Source organism: Lacerta agilis, chromosome 3 (genome assembly GCF_009819535.1).
Source record: "Lacerta agilis isolate rLacAgi1 chromosome 3, rLacAgi1.pri, whole genome shotgun sequence".
Taxonomy (NCBI): Eukaryota; Metazoa; Chordata; class Lepidosauria; order Squamata; family Lacertidae; genus Lacerta; species Lacerta agilis.
The window spans coordinates 56776710-56787343 of NC_046314.1; the positions used below are offsets into that span (position 1 = coordinate 56776710).

At 46.0% G+C, this 10634-nt stretch overlaps 1 protein-coding gene across 1 annotated transcript; it reads right to left on the reverse strand.

Annotated features, from left to right (window-relative positions):
• Positions 1 to 5587: 5587 nt before the first annotated feature.
• Positions 5588 to 6551, reverse strand: TAAR2 (trace amine associated receptor 2). The gene has a single exon (XM_033145513.1). It carries the CDS (start codon positions 6518 to 6520, stop codon positions 5588 to 5590), a length of 933 nt encoding a protein of 310 aa, XP_033001404.1. The 5' UTR covers positions 6521 to 6551.
• Between the last annotated feature and the right edge of the window lie 4083 nt (positions 6552 to 10634).

Consider the following 10634-nt stretch of genomic DNA (forward strand, 5'->3'; position numbering starts at 1 on the left):
TGTCCAATGTGGCAAGCTAGCACGGCCTCATTGGTTTTTCGCCTACCTCGTAGCAAACTGTCACAACTTTGTTAGATTGGCGGTTAGGCATTGGGTTTAGTGTGGTGTTGGAGGGCAAGGTTCGGGCCATCGCCTAACCCTCCTAAAATTTGGGTATTCCGTAATGGAATCCGGAGGTCGTGGATCCTGTCCAATGCCCTGTTGGTGGCTAGGGGCCATGGCACGACCTTCGGTGACTTCAGGGGGTGGAGCTTCCAGTTGTATCCTGCATCAACGGGCTCCGCCTTCTGGGCGGTAAACCCTTGAGTGACTCCACGCTCTGCGGGGGGAGTCAACTATAGTCTGTTCAACCCAATGCCTAAGCCAATACCACTCACATGCTGTAACCAATAAAGTTGTGGCCTTTTAATCTCCATTTAACCTAAAATCTATGTGTCGTTGTGTTTTATTCCTGACATGCGGGAGGAGGGTCCTCGAATCACAACTGATTGTCTCTCAGCCTAATCTCCAGGTATTGTTGTGTTGATGAAATGAGAGCAGCCCATGTAATCTGCCTTGGGCTTTTTGGTGGATGGGTGGGATGCAGCTTTGATAGAGAGGAAAAATATCTGGGAGGTATGGAACTTGCTCAGGTCCTGACAGGACAGTAGTATGCTGAGAGAAGACTATAATGATATTTTGGGTGCTTGCAAAAAGTGTTTTAAAAGCAGCAGAATAACAACAGTTGTTTGTTAGCAAGGAAGCCAACCCAAACAGCATCTTCTTTGTACTGCTTTACTATATACCGGTACATTGTGAAGGCTTAGAGTCTCACTTTAGGGTCAACCACACAACACCCAAAGTGCTGCTTGAGGAAACATGATAGATATGACAGAAATTATTATGGGCCAGAAAAACAACGAGAACAACTGTCTGATTCCCAGCATGGTCCTGATGTTTCTGCCTAGGATCAGGACACCCTGTCTCTGTCAACGGACAGCTCAACTACCTGCCAGGTTTCTGTGATTTGCTACAGACAGATCTAAGGTAGAAATGAATGGAGTCAGAGCACCTAAAACTCCTCTCCAGGATTCGGACCGGGGCTTTGTAAATCAGACAGTTGGTGCTAAAAGACCAAATGCTCTAGAAACTGCATTGAGTGTTGAATAGGGAGGCTGGCCTGTTGACTTCAAGGACTACTGAAATATACTCGGAGTCAAGTGTGAATTTCATGCTCTTTATTCAGCTCTTAGGGACCCAGGTGGCGCTGTGGGTTAAACCACAGAGCCTAGGGCTTGCTGATCAGAAGGTCAGCGGTTCAAATCCCTGCCACGGGGTGAGCTCCCGTTGCTCGGTCCCAGCTCCTGCCCACCTAGCAGTTCGAAAGCACGTCAAAGTGCAAGTAGATAAATAGGGACCGCTCCAGCGGGAAGGTAAACGGTGTTTCCATGCGCTGCCCTGGTTCGCCAGAAGCAGCTTAGTCATGCTGGCCACATGACCCGGAAGCTGTCTGCGGACAAACACCGGCTCCCTCGGCCTATAGAGCGAGATGAGCGCCGCAACCCCAGAGTCGGACACGACTGGACCTGATGGTCAGGGGTCCCTTTACCTTTACCTTTATTCAGCTCTTAGTAGCAAGGAATGAGTCTTTCCCCAAAACGTCTGCTATATATACATTATTTACCCAATGGGCCCCACGTGATTGGCTAATTCCGGGCTACTCCTGTAGGCCAATCAGGTTGCGGATTCACTTCCTCCAGGAGCCTGATTGGCTGCTCTTGCAGGCCAATCAGGTCACTGATTCACTTCCACCTGGAGCTGGATTGGGTGGCTCCTGCAGACCAATCAGACTGCTGCATTCTGGATCCTATTGTTCTAGGATTCAGCTCAGTACATAACAACTACCCTAATGTCTTTGGTCATGCAGCTTAAACATAGGAAGCTATCTTATCCTAAGTCGAATTGAATTGGTGCATGTACCTCCATATTGTCTGCAATGAGTGGCAGCAGCTCTCTTGCATTTTGGGCAGGAGCCTTTTCAAGCCCTACCTGGATATTATGGGGACTGAACCTGGGACCTTCTGTGTGCAAAGCAGAACCTCTTCCACTGAGCTACAGCCATTCTCTGAGGCACAAGACAAGACTGATGGGCTTTCTATGGAAGACTGCAAATGGCATAATGAAATTCCAATAAATAAACAATTATGGGCATAGCCCCAGTTCAAAAATTGGTATCAAAAGAAAAGTTTCCAATTTAGTCATACAGACGTTTCTAAATTATATTCACTGGTGATGTAAAACTTGCTTGTGAGACATCAGTGTATTGTGCGTCTTCCCTGAGGGCACTTTCTTACTTTTGTGGTCTCTTCTGAGCTGTTTACTTCCGACAAAAAGGTGTTGGAAGTGTCAGACCTGAACAATTATTTCAGCTGCACTCCCTGGGCTTTTTATTTTTATTTTTGGTGAGCTCTCCTTGTTATTCTATGTACGTGTAAGTAAAGCCCATGAGCTTCATTTACAATTTCACAAAGTTCAGAAAGAATCACTCCAGCCTAACGTGTTCGAGAAGAACGATGGTATCAGCTTCCATCAAGTTACAGCAAAACCTTTGTTGACTTCAATGGTTTTTGGTAGGGGTGGGGAACATCAGGCCTTGGCGTATAAAGGAGGTCCTCCAATCCTCTCTGCTTGGCCCTCAGAACTGTCCCCAGGTCTCACCTTTACCAGTCCTGCTCTTCATCCTCCTCAAGTGCTTTTGCCTGGCTGGAAGGTGTCCTTGACTCATGATAATGCCTCTCACTTGCCCCATTGGAGAAATGCATATGCAGAATATGGGTGGGTGTAGAAACCCCTGGCTTTGGCCAGGCTGGACTGTCACCTACTGTACAAAGGCAAGAGTGGCACCTGCTGCTCCATCTGGTTTTTGTCCAGTGATACGTGGGCCCCAGAAGATTCTGCATGAGGGAAATTGTTCATCAGGCTGACAAGGGGTTTTCCGCTCCTGGAGTTTGGAGAGATAATTGCACATCCTGCGTCTTAAACACTGAGCTTTGGGAATATATTGTTTCTGTGTGTTTCTGTTCCAATCAGAGGCTGGGGAAGTTAATCTGCTTTGTGCTAGTGCCCCCACTCCCACCAGATTGCTCCCTACTTCTGCTAGACTCATTTATATGCCAGACAGGCAGACCTGCACCACAGCTGATTTTGTATGCTGATGTTAATGCAATGCGCTCCTATGAAGAAGAAGAAGAGTGTGGATTTGATATCCCACTTTATCACTACCCGAAGGAGTCTCAAAGCGGCTAACAATCTCCTTTCCCTTCCTCCCCCACAACAAACACTGTGTGAGGTGAGTGAGGCTGAGAGACTTCAAAGAAGTGTGACTAGCCCAAGGTCACCCAGCAGCTGCATGTGGAGGAGCAGAGACACGAACCCGGTTCACCAGATTACGAGTCTACCGCTCTTAACCACTACACCACACTGGCTCTCATGAACTCCTAAATGTGGTGGTGTTGTTTTCTGAACAAGCAAGAATATCTTAGAGTCACCTTGAAAAGTAAGAAAGTATATAATGGTATAAGGGTTAGTAATCGGGGTGTGTAAAGAGGGAGGTCAGAAGGAAAGTAAAAATGTATACAGTACTGACTGGCTTTGCATCATTGCCACCAGCTATTCACATGAGCAGTTCACAACAAACAAAGGTTGCAAGGCCATCTTCCTTTTCAGGTTCTGCACTATGGTTATTACTTAATGTGTCATGTTTAATGGCATCACCACGGCCCGTCATCATGACATCACTGAGGCCTGCCTCAAGACCTCAGGTTTGAGCCTCAAAATCCCGGGATCTGGGGTACACCTGACATGACAACACTAATAAAAGCAACATTCCAGCAAGTAAGCAATTATGACCATAGCCCAAGATATGGTGTCAGAAGAGAAGTTTCATACAGATGTTTACAGGTATACCTAAAATAGCTTTGACTTTTCTGAAGAATATTCGTAGGGGATGCAAAAGCTGCTTGGGAGACATTAATAGACTGGGCTTCCCCTTGGGGCACTTACTTCTGAGCTGTTTGCTTCTGACAAAAAAGTGTGCCTCACTTGGGAAGTGTCAAACCTGAACTATTATTTCAGTTGTATTCCTTGGGCTCATTTATGAGCTCTGCTTCTTGTTCTTTATAATGTGTAAATATAGGGTTACCATATCTTGAAGAGCAAAAAATGACAGCCTGAGCCGCTGCCAGCCCGAGCCAGGGAAAGAGGCATCTGGGGCTGACTCACGCTGGTAGTAGCCACAGCGTGCAGAGCAGCCCAAGCCCCCCCCCCAACCCAGACATTTCCTTTAAAATGTACAAAGCTGCCTGGATGGGCATGTTGGCCCCCCAAAAGAGGACATGTCCAGGTTTTCCTGGACATTGTCCAATGGTGTAAAGTTAAGGAATAATTGGTCCAGCTTGGCATATTCAAGACAGAGTGAGAGTCTCAGCACAAGTTAAGTTACAGCAAAACCTTGTTGACTTCAAGGATGTATGGCAGGAGTGAGAAATGTCAGGCCTTGGAGGCTGAAAGAGGCCCTCCAATCCTCTCTGTCTGGCCCTCAGAACTTCACCCTGTGCCGGGCCATGTCCTCTCTAGCCCTGCTCTGCAACCTGTTCAAGGGCTTTAGCTTAGCTGGAATGTGTCCTTGAATGGTGAGAATGCCTCTTGTTTGCCTAGATGGGGGGAAAATGTATGTGGCCTATGTGTGTGAATAGATGCCTCTGGTTTCTGCATGGCTGAAACATCAGCTACACCTGCTGCTTCACCCACTTTTTGCCTCCTCCCCCCCGGTGTGTCCCCCCCAACCCCCAAAGGTTCCCTATGAGGAACCATGACCATCAGACTAAAATGAGTTCTTCTACCCCTGGAATATGAATAAAGATAATTGCAAATAAAATGAATCTGCTAAAATATACAGACTGATATGCAATGGGCCAATCTTTATTGTTTTTATAGAATATAGTCTTTGACATTTTCCTTTCCCTGATATTTTATTTCAGTCTCCCTATATATCTGTAAAGAAATAAATATGATTTACATGTATTTAAAATACATTTAAAGTGTGTCAAAATGTTCTTAAGAAGTCCAGAGTTGACCAATTTTCCTTGTGGGTAGAGGAATTCCCCCCCCCCACACACACACACACTGGTATCATGGCTGCAGATACACTATACGTTTGTGTGCATTCTGTAAGCTCTATGTCCTGGGTTTTGTTATTAAACGGACGACATCAACACTGATCTGGACATATTCCTTTTCTTTCTATGAGTTAAAGCTACTGGTTCTACAAACCAGTTCTGATGCTAAGAGAGATGTTAAAACTGAATAAATTCACACTTCAGCCCATGTGTGTGTACAAAAGAAAGCACATGCAAACAGTACAAAATTCAGGTAAGTGTGAAATTCAAAGCTTAACTACATTCCAATCTATCTATGAGACATGAAACAGTTCCAAGGTACAACACACCTCCAGTTCTTCTGGTACATACTTTGGATTTATTTAAACATACAAAGGATGGCATGCTATGTGAAAGAAACCACTGAATGCCTCACTTGAACACATGTTAATTTATTGAGTTTCAAGGAACAGGTTAGCAGTGCAGGACTGTGGGTGGAAGATATTTCCTATGAGGATGTACCTAAGTGCTTTTTGAAACCATGGATAAAAAAACCCATATATTAATGGATTGCAGGTGGAGTTGATGTAGCCAAGCCACGTTAAGGCATCAAATAATACTTCAGGAGTGGAAAACCCTATAAAAGGGTCAATTAAAATGGTGAAGAAACATGGAAGCCAACACAAGAGGAAAACCCCCATCACAATACTCAAGGTCTTAGCCGCTTTCCTGTCCTTACTCTTAGAAACCTGGTTGTGTTTTTCATCACCCACATTTTCAGATCTGCTCTTCATGACCCTCAGGTGCTTTTTGGACACTTGGAAGATTTTTGCATAAATTCCTATCATCACAGAGCCAGGGATGAAGAAGCCAAATGAGAACAGAACTACGCCCCACAGTTTATTAAACATCACCGGGCAAGAACTAGAACATGCAACTAAAAGCTCATAGCCTTCTATGCCAGAGGCATATGCTTCAGAGAAAACCACCCCGAAGGCAAAAGAAGCTGGCACGGACCAACAAACAACAATCAATTGCCTAATTGTAGGGATAGTCATTTTCAATGAATAGTGAAGAGGGTAACAGATGGCATAGAAGCGATCGACAGCAATGGAGCAGAGGTGGAAAATGGAAACCAAGCAGAGCATTAAGTCAAAGCTGTAGTGGATTTTGCAGAAGGTGATCCCAAAGTACCAGCAGTTCTCTACGGATCGGATCATGCTGTAGGGCATAATGAGGAAGCCAAGCAAGAAGTCAGTGACCGCCATGGAAAGGATGAGGAAATTAGTTGGGGAGTGCAGCTGCTTGAAATGCGAAATGGAAACGATGATTGCCAAATTCCCAAAGATGGTGACAACGATGAGTCCACTCAGGGATATATACATGGCTCCTCGAACACCTGCTGACCTGAGATTTTCAAGGCAGCTTCCATTTCCAAAGCCAGAGCAATCAATGGCAGCCACAGAGGAGTTAAGAAAAACCACCATTCTTCATCTGAAAATAGGAATATGGAATATTTAATGCAGAAATTGACACATGCTGTTTTGCAGCTCTCCTGTAATCTGTCCAGAGGCTATACCAGGCTTCCTCAACCTCGGCCCTCCAGATGTTTTTGGCCTACAACTCCCATGATCCCTAGATAGCAGAACCAGTGGTCAGGGATGATGGGAATTGTAGTCTCAAAACATATGGAGGGCCGAGGTTGAGAATACCTGGGCTATACCATAAATCTGTCTGAGCTATTGTAGGTGATTGTGTTGACTGATGGGCACTGAGAATGACATGCAAGTTAACCCACACTTGATATGTCGCTGGCCTCTCTGTATCTTGTTTCTCCTTAACAAACAAGGAGGATCTTGTTTCTTATTGCAAAGGTAGCACACAAGGCGATGAGGCTCAACTCTTCACTACCTCATCCCATGTTTTTTTTAAAGGCTGCTTAAGAATGGGCATCTAGTGCATTTGGGGTGCCAATCTCTGTTCTCTGTGCAATGGGAGAGTCAAGAGATAAGCTTCCCTGCCCTCTGAATGTTGCCTACATAGTGAGAATCAGGCTCCCCATCACCTGTATTAAGTTAAGGAAAAACAAGATAAATGGCTGCCTGCTGCTTACTAAGAGCACATCTAGTTTGGTCCTCAGAATAGTGTCTTTGTCATGGCAGTGTGCCAGCGTATGCCACAGCTTAATTGTGTCATTCATCCTGAATCCATGGGAAAGTCTGTTCCAAAACCAGAAGTCTTGAAGCAAAATGGCCAAGATTTCTGCCAATCTTGAACTCCTCTTTACTGCAGTAACTGATGGGATTGACTCTTAAATCCTATTGGCTACCCACCTGTAATTAGTCCTCCTAAGTAAGCCACTTTAACCGATTTGTGGATCAGTTTGTCAGGCTACCCTGTGACTAATCTGTCTGCCCCATTTGGCAAATGTGAATAACTCCCCTATGTTGTAAGATGGCTTTGTGGAGAAATATACAGGCAGACAAAATCAAAAGGGAATGGGAGAACCGAAGGCAGGCAAACCACTTTTTCCTATGCCCTATTGAGCTCAAACCAGCAGCCAGAGAAGATGGAGGGCTGCTTGTTCCCTTTTTCTTCTTTCCTGTTCTGCTTCACTGGGATCTGGGGCTCATGTAATCTGCCTCCTGTTCTGGGAACATGTCAAGCAAACTGGAAGACTGTGGCTCTACAACCTCTCCCAGAACAACCCTAATGTGCCTCAACATCAGACAGACAATGGCCTCATGGAAGAGGAGGTCTGATCTTTCCCCACAACAGTGGACCTCTTTAAAAATGAAAACCAAAACTGTGGACCTCTTTCTCCTAGCCCTTGAGATGGGTACACAAAAAGTCAAAATAGCATTTAATACATTTACATCCTTCTTTCTTCTCCTACCTGAGTCTGCTTACACACCACCATTTAAATATTAAATTTGAATGAGACGTCTGGAAGTTTCGGTCTGTTCCGATATCCTGTTTTAAAATAAACTGGGTTATAAAGCTGTTGTGCTTTTATGACACGGCAGCCAGGACTCAAGAGAATATGAAGCACAAGAAAAGCTGCAGTTTAGTTGGGAGGTGGGGTTAAGTACAAGTGTGAGGTCAAATCTCCAGAAAGGTTGGATCCTCTCAGGATCACACATACTCTCCAGCAGCTAGCAGACTTTATGATCAAATAAAAGGTGACTCGAATGTGATTTGAAAATGATAATAAAAATGAGCTGTTTAATTCTTAATGTGAAACTCCTTGTTTTCATGATTTTCTTTTTTAAATTTAGTTTCTACATGCTTTTATTAATGTTTGCTGTATTTTGCTTTTGTGCTTGTTGTATTTCACCCTAAGCTCCTTTGGACGAAGGGTGATCCCTAAATATCCTAAAAAATAAATACATACACATGCATATAAATATATACTATGTATAGGTTTGCCCAAATACATTATGAAAAGATTGATCCTCCGATGAGATCATGTGACCTATACTGCATTCTAGCAATGCACATGCATGCTTAAAAACTTTTTGAAACCAACATGGGTGTGTAGGGAGCTGTCCAAAGGAAAATCCCATCTCTCCCCAAATTGCTATTAGCCCTGGGACAAAAGCTCCCATTGGTGCCAATGTGATATATTCAATTTTAAATGTGGAACACACACATATCCAGTTGCCAGACAGGAAGAAGGAAGAAGCAGCATGGTGGTTTAAGCTCTACTGCGACAGACACATAGAGAGAGTGATCCCTCTACTGTCCATGGCTGAGCTATGGTGATGCAATTATATGAACAAGCCTAAGCAAGGTCTGAGTTTGGTGGACAGGCGGAGTCCCCCAACCCCCAGGCGACCCCCGAGCGGAATAATGACACAAGACAACGTGCTATGGGATTAAAACTGGCCACAACTTTATTAAGATTCAGATGTAGGGAGACCTTGGCTCAGGCATTGGGCGTTTATCCTTCTCAGCCCCCAGCTGGGGATCTGGGAAACTTCAGGGTTATCCAGAATGTGTGGGGATTGGGCTAGCCCTGGAGAACATATTTTCAAGCAGATAGCCCCCCCCCCCCGTTTGCCACCACTGGTGAGAGAGAGCAATGACAACCTCTTGGCGTATGGTCAATGCCCCCCCATACCCCTTTAACGGGAACCCTGGTATCGCTGCCGCACTGGGGGTGTGGAGTCACTGCCCCACCCCACCCCACCCCCCATTTAGGAAGATGACTAAAGGATTCCACCCAAGGCCTGAAACAGCCAAAGTTGTGATGAATTGCTACGGGAAAGGCAAAACCTGGGAGAAGCTCTGGAGCCTGACTGCTGCTTCCTGGTAAGCTACACCTTCTATTGTGTGGGCTAGGTAGTCCCTCCCCTTACCTGGCCAATCCCATGGCAACGCCTCCCCCAGACAGGATCAGGCGCCTAGCTGGGGTAGGTGGAGACCTCAGGTATCAGGTATCCCCCCCGGGGGAAGTCAAAGCCAGTCCGAACTACCAGGTGTCGCCCAGGAGCTCAAGGGGCTGCACGCGACCACGCAAATATCACCCCCCTTTGATGTGGGGAGCGATCATTGTCCGCTGAGCTTCCATTCCTTCTCTCCTCCTCTGATGTGGCAATTGCTTCCATTTTTAATTAACCACATTTTATTGAAACATCATAACTGTAAGCTGTGGTTAATCTTGATATCATATTAAAAATACAACAGCTTCATAAACCATTATTTGAAGCTGGCTTGATTCAATACACTATATCTAAGATTAACCACTGCTTGTCTGGATTGATGCTGAACTAGTTAGAAGTAAAAGCTTCCAGTCTCCTCCCCACTACCATACCAGAGTGGGTGGAGGTCGGTGCACAAGTCACCCAGCGCACCAGCAGCCACCCTGTCAGACCTGTTGGAGGTGGTGGCGGGCTGGGCCTTGGAGTTCCCAAATCTACTGGTCTTGGGAGACTTCAACGTCCATGCCGATGACACTCCCTCTTCACAGGCTCTGGACCTAGTGACTTCCATGGCGACACTAGGGCTCTCCCAGTTTGTTTTGGGCCCCACACATCAAGCAGGCCACACACTGGATTTGATCTTTGGTGCTGGCATAGATGTGATCATGCTCCCCTCTGTGGAAGTGCCATGGTCTGATCACTACGCTCTGAGAGCCAAGATTGACTTTCCGCTCCTCCCCTGCTCGGGTGGCGAGCCTATTTTGGCTCGCCCGCGAAGGCTGATGGATCCAGATAGATTCCGTCAGGCTTTGCGGGACCCTGCCCCCCCTGGCGACTCATTAGATGACCTTGTCGAAGATTGGAATAACCGACTCTTGACGGCCATTGATGAGATCGCACCTAAGCGCCCTCTGCGACCCCGCCGAAACCGGACCCCTTGGTTTACTGAGGAGCTCCGGAAAATGAAGCGGGAGCTCAGACGGCTAGAGCGAGTATGGCGGCGTGCTCGCGACGGAGCCTCAAGAACATCTTATAGGATGTTTATGAAAACCTATGAGATGGCAATGAAGGCGGC